This window comes from Quercus suber, unplaced genomic scaffold (genome assembly GCF_002906115.3).
Source record: "Quercus suber isolate HL8 unplaced genomic scaffold, Cork oak 2.0 scaffold_104, whole genome shotgun sequence".
NCBI lineage: Eukaryota > Viridiplantae > Streptophyta > Magnoliopsida > Fagales > Fagaceae > Quercus > Quercus suber.
In genome coordinates this window covers 512,604-518,515 of record NW_027069569.1, presented here as the reverse complement: position 1 = coordinate 518,515, position 5,912 = coordinate 512,604, and the positions used below count along the sequence as shown (strand labels likewise).

The following is a 5,912-nucleotide window of genomic DNA, read 5'->3' as shown; positions in this document are numbered from 1 at the left end:
TCTACCACCACATCCGCAGACAAGACTATTCCCCTTGATTGTAATAAATCTCTCTTTGTAGAGGCTGAGGATTCACTTCCAGTCTGACGCCTAATTACAGCCACTAAACACTGTCTGGCCATAGATTGACTTCCAACCAACTCTTCAACTCGATCCCTTGATGGATTCTTCACCTTCAAGTGCAAGGTGGAAGATACAGCCCTCATAGTGTGAAGCTAAGATCTTGCCACAATAACAGTGTAGGGGGAGTAGGTATCTACCACAATGAAGTTCACTTCTACGACTTCCAACCCTGCCTGAACATGTAATTTGATTTGGCCCTTCGAAAAGACTATTTTCCCATCAAACCCTATTAAAGGAGAGTCATAGCAGGCCAAGTCATTAGGCTTTAGCTTCAACCCCTTAAATAGATCAGGGTACATGATCTTTGCATCGCTACCTTGATCTACCAAAACCCTCTTCATATCATACCCTCCAATCCTAAGGATAATCACCAGAGCATTATCATGCAACTGCAGGGTTCCCACCTTATCCTCATCAGAAAAGCTCAAGGCTAGTCGGACTTCCATTCTACTCCTCTTAGGGTTAGGGATTAGGACCTCTGCAAATGGCTGATCTATAGACAATACCCTGGATGGATGAGAACCAATCCTACCTAGGGTAGTTGATTGTCCCAAAAGTTGGTTTTAAAAAAGCATCCTTTTGAGCTCCCAACCCTGCCTGACTGCTTTGTCCACTGGGCTGATACAAGAATTATTTTAACTTCCCAATCTTATCCAGCTGCTCTAAATGATTCCATAATGTCCTACACCCTTCTATAGTGTGTCCTCGATCCTTGTGGTACTGACAATGAAGACTTTGATTACGCTTTGTAAGGTTTCCACCCATCTTATTAAGCCACCTAAAGTATGGCTCATTCTTTACCTTCTCCAAAATTTGGTGTACAGGCTCTTTTAACACAATACTGACTACTTGGGCAGTAGCAAACCCAAAGTGCCTGGCAAAATCTCTCTTGGGTCAATTGTTATTGTACCTTTCCGACCTGATATCCCTTCAGTCCTGAAGAACTACTTTGGCCTTCCCCTTTCCATGTTGTTGGTCCTCCTATACCCGTTTGTACTTATAAATTCAATCCATGAGTTGGCGCACACTCCTAACGGGCTTCCTCGTCAAAGACTTCCTCAAATCGTGCTCAGTAGACAGGCCGAACTTGAAAGTCCTTATAGCCACATCATCAAAATTTTCGTTTATCTCATTAAACATTTTCCAATACCTGTCAGAATATGTCTTCAGGGTTTCTTCCTCTCGCATGGTCATGGTCAGCAAAGAATCCAAGGGCCAAGGAACCCTATTGCAAGTAACAAAGCGAGCCTAAACACTCTAGTGAGTCCTTAAAGGAGTTGATGGATCCTTCTCTCAAGCCATCAAACTATCTCATTGCCATCGGCCTTAGCCTGGATAGGAACACCTTGCACATCAAGGCTCCATTCTTTGAGTGAATAGTCATTCTTTGGTTGAAGTGGCCGACATGTTTCACAGGGTCTGTTCTACTATTATACATGGTAAACGTTGGCTGAGTAAATCGTCTATGGAGTTTTCCTTCTTCAATCCTGCGTGTAAAAGGTGACTTAGAAATTTAGCGCGAAGCACTGCTCATAGCATCATTGCCCAAGCCTTTGTAAGATGGGCTCTTGCTTCTCTTCTTATAATGGCAATCCTCATCACATGAAAAAGACTCACAGGGAGGAGTCCTTGATCCTGACCTGTAGCTATCATCCCTATCTTTGTAAAAAAAAGGCTTTGAACTTGAAGGAGTCCCTCTCCGTCGCTTACAGCGTAACTTTCTCCATAAATATTCTATCTCTAACTGCATGTTCTTGGTATGCTCTCCATGAGACACGTGACTCCCACTTCTAGACTGGCTCCTACTGGTGTGAGTGGTATGTATACTGACTTCATGGTCCTTCCTTCGTTCAAGATTGAGGAACTGGTCTTAACGTTAGGACCCAACAGACTCTTTCGGGTTTGGTCTTGAACCTACCATGGCTAAATGTTAAACTCACAAAAACTCCAGATTTCCCTCAAACGGCACCAATTGTAACGCCACGATTTGGTTCCCAAGCCAAAAAAGTAAAAGCACTTAGGCTTAAAGAGCCCAATACAATGAATTTGTAGAAAGTGGGCTTGGAACTGGACTTTAATGAGTCAGATAACAATCACAATAGATTAAAGACTGCTAGAGAATGAAAATAAAAAATTTTATGTAACAAAAATCTTCCTTGGCAACATCCGAAGAGAGTAGTTCTTATATATTTCTTTTGAACTTAAACCCAATTACGGTTCTTGAGTATACAGTATTTTTCCTCTCCTTAGATTTTCAGGTCCTCCCTTTGTAATGAGGTATTTCTTCTTTATATTCCCATACTTTACTTTATCTCAACCTTCCACGTGTAGGTCAAGCTGCTGGTTTTGATCCTTGTCCCATTAGCACATTCCTGAACTCTTTGGGGTAGCTGTAAGGCTGAATATTGTTGTTCAGGTATCACCTCCACATTAATGTGGTCAGGAAGTTAGCCGCAGAGCATTTAATGCGGTAGTAGCAGCTTTCTCCTATATATTTTTCAGCTTCCCTTTGTCCTATTCCCTCTTGATGCTTATCTTTACCAGTAAAATTGTCCAGTGTGTTGTCCTTAATGATAGGTCAAACCTTTGACTTTTACTCTATTTAGCGGTGGAAACATTTCTCCTTAGACTACTTTCCCAAACCTTTATGACTAGAATCCTTCCATAACTTACTAATTTGTACGTCTTCGTTAATGTCTAATTGTCATTAGACAGTTAATGTTCTCGGACAAGACCCACAGCCCAATATACATTCCTAGGCCCTTCATCCCTACAACTTTAATTACACATCATTCATAACATGTCACCTCAATAGTTTGTAAAAACTTTTTGTGGCTACAATCTTACTATCCGAACAAAATTATTTTACTATATAATTGTTTGAATATTAATAAATTAAAATATTAATTTTTATCATATTAATATTTTCAAATTCCCACAATTGGATTCTATACACTAGTGTAGGGAGGGGAGGCCAAGGCTTCCCTTAGCATTTTTCATTACAAAAAAAATTAAAAATAGGTGAACTTTTTGCTTAATGCTCCTCTTGATATTTAAAACAAAATTCGACAAATTTATAAACACTCATTTAAAGTATTAATGGCTCATTTTGCTCTTAAAATTCACCCTTTTTTTGCTATACATAAACCGTTTTTTAAAAAACAAAAAAACTAAGGTCACAAAAAAAAATTTACAACAATTTCATAACATTCCCCAATTTACCTACCATCCCACAACTAGGCCCATCAAATTCTGCACTTTTATTATTATTATTGAGTCATGTTGTAAGGTGGTAGGCGATTTTTTTTTTTTTTTTTTGTCAGAACCCTTTTGTATTTAGAGACTTAATGATACAAATATGTGGATTTTTAGAAGAAAAGATTCTATGGATTTTCTGGCTAAAAATATAGGACATGTCCTACTTTGTCATCCATAATTTTTTTAAAAAATACAATAATCTATATATATATATAACAAAACCTCTGAAACTCTCACAATTTTTCACATCAGCACAATATTTAAATAAAATTATCATTTTATTTAAATAAAATTATTTTTTTTTAGTCCAAACTTAACAAGAAGTGAAACTCTATCTCTCTAACAAATCCAACTTAAACTTAAACATATCATTTTTTTTTAAACACATTTTTTCTTAAAACAAAATTATTTTTATTTAATCCAAACTTAACAAGAAATGAAACTCCATCTCTCTAACAAGTCCAACTTAAACTCAAATTTATCATTTTCTTTAAACAAAATTATTTTTGTTTAATATACATTAGTTAGGTGACCAAAATCATGAAACGTTGTTCTTAAGGTAGGGATGACTTGGTATGTGTTGGTGCAAACACAATAATAATGGAAATAACACAATGAGAAATTGAATAATACTTCTAAATATTATTAATTGAATGAGAAAAATTACACAATACTATTTGGACTGAGGTGCAACACTCGCTCTCTTTAAGGAGATTAAACTCTTAGTTAGCTAAACTTTGTAACTGGTGCAAACCGTCTCTGACTTGTCTCCCCCAGGATACAACAGCACAACAAGTGTCATATGACTATAACAACTTCTGCACAAAATGTTGAAGCCCAAAACTCCACCAAAACGAACATCATTCCTTGCCAAGAACCTCTCTATTTTTTAGTGTATATTACAGTAACTTAGATTGAGTCTGAATGAGTCTATTTATAGGCTCAATAAGCCTCACGAAATTACTACCCAAATTAATTTGATTAATTAGGTTCATTATTCTAATGTAGTGAGTGTTACAAGATTAATTGTTGGATATTATTCTGATGGGCTGGAGTTACTCAATTAATGGTGAGATATGGAGTTTCTGAAGAATGAAAAGGCCTAAACAGATAATCCATTAAGTGGGTTAATGACTCTTCATTTTCCATAATAAAAATGCAGTATTAATTCGGGTCATTTACTCACCAACGAATATGGTAATTATTTTGAATAAGCTGTCAAGTAGGAGGATCTAAGAGGCTGATTCATTTCCATTTTTGATACCTCTATCCTTCACCTCCCCTTTGCGCACGTATCTAGCTCAATATCTAAGAGAATTCATGTTAGCCTATTAATCACCATAATTAAAAAGAATAAAATAGTTTCTCTCATTTTCAATGTGGGATTAAACATTTTCACTAACTCTTTATCTTCCATATTCACTCTCATATCTTTACATTTATGTTGTAACATTTATTCATTTCAATTATTTAGTATTAAAATGCTCTAACAGCATGCTTAGAAGGTTAACTGTAACAATCTTTAGCTTTTGGTGGTAAGCATGGAGGGAAAGTATTCATAACTATTGTCTTCTTTGTAGGATAACTTTTATATATATTTGAAAAATATTGCTACACTGTAGTCTGTATATGCTATATACTATGGGATAATGATCATGATCATGATGATTATAATATATTCTTAGGTGTTGTCTATTGTCTAATCCATAAGAAGGTTTAGTCATTTATACGAACTTTTCGAGACATAAGAACGCTAGGAAGCACAAACACTTCATTAAGAGTACCGTACTTTCAAAATCTGCACTCAAGGAGAACAAAATGAGTTATTCAACTACTATGAATTAATAAAAGAAGAAGATACAAAAAAAGTTATTTAAAATTACAAAAAAAAATCACAAAAAATTATGAAAAACATTTTGTCTTTCAATTGATTACAAATTGTTATTTTAATATTGCAACATTTATGGGATAATTGAGGATATTAGATGTTTGGAATCCTAATTTTTATTTAAATTTTTTTAATTGATATTTTCCATTTACTAAGGCAACAAAACAAAAAAATTTAAGACTATTTAGCACTGTCAACAATATTGCGTTTGTGATCATTATTCTTTTTTTATTGTTGGATTTTTTTTTCGTAGTCAATAGATTTTCCATGCATCACACAGGTTAACAATTAGTAATCATTTATTATTGTTATTTTTGTTGAGCCAATGTGTCTTTTGGTTGGTTATATAAATTTTTTTTGTTAAAAACAACATTTGGTTAATTTTGTGGGAATGCTCTAAACTACTTCCTTAGCAAGATCATCCGAATTTCAAACCCCAAAGAAGTTAAATATTTTTGGTTTAGTTTAGTTAAAAACGTGCGGAGCTTGACGTGAATGTTCTAAAAGTATTGAGTTACTGTTTATTCTTAAATTTAATTTTTGTTAAAAATAGCATTTAGTTAGTTTAATGCGAATGCTCTAAACTACTTTCTTAGCAGGATCATCCAAATTCCAAACCCAAGATTGAAAACTCACACCTCTG

The 5,912-nt window shown here is 34.9% G+C and overlaps 1 protein-coding gene across 1 annotated transcript; it reads right to left on the bottom strand.

The window, feature by feature from the left end:
* Positions 1-215: 215 nt before the first annotated feature.
* On the bottom strand, positions 216-569 carry LOC112034970 (uncharacterized). Its single transcript, XM_024067799.1, has one exon. The coding sequence runs from the start codon at positions 567-569 to the stop codon at positions 216-218; it is 354 nt and encodes a 117-aa protein (XP_023923567.1).
* Between the last annotated feature and the right edge of the window lie 5,343 nt (positions 570-5,912).

Excerpts from the sequence above, each read along its gene's own strand:
- LOC112034970 (XM_024067799.1), bottom strand. The coding sequence starts at position 569 with ATGGAAGTCCGACTAGCCTTGAGCTTTTCTGATGAGGATAAGGTGGGA.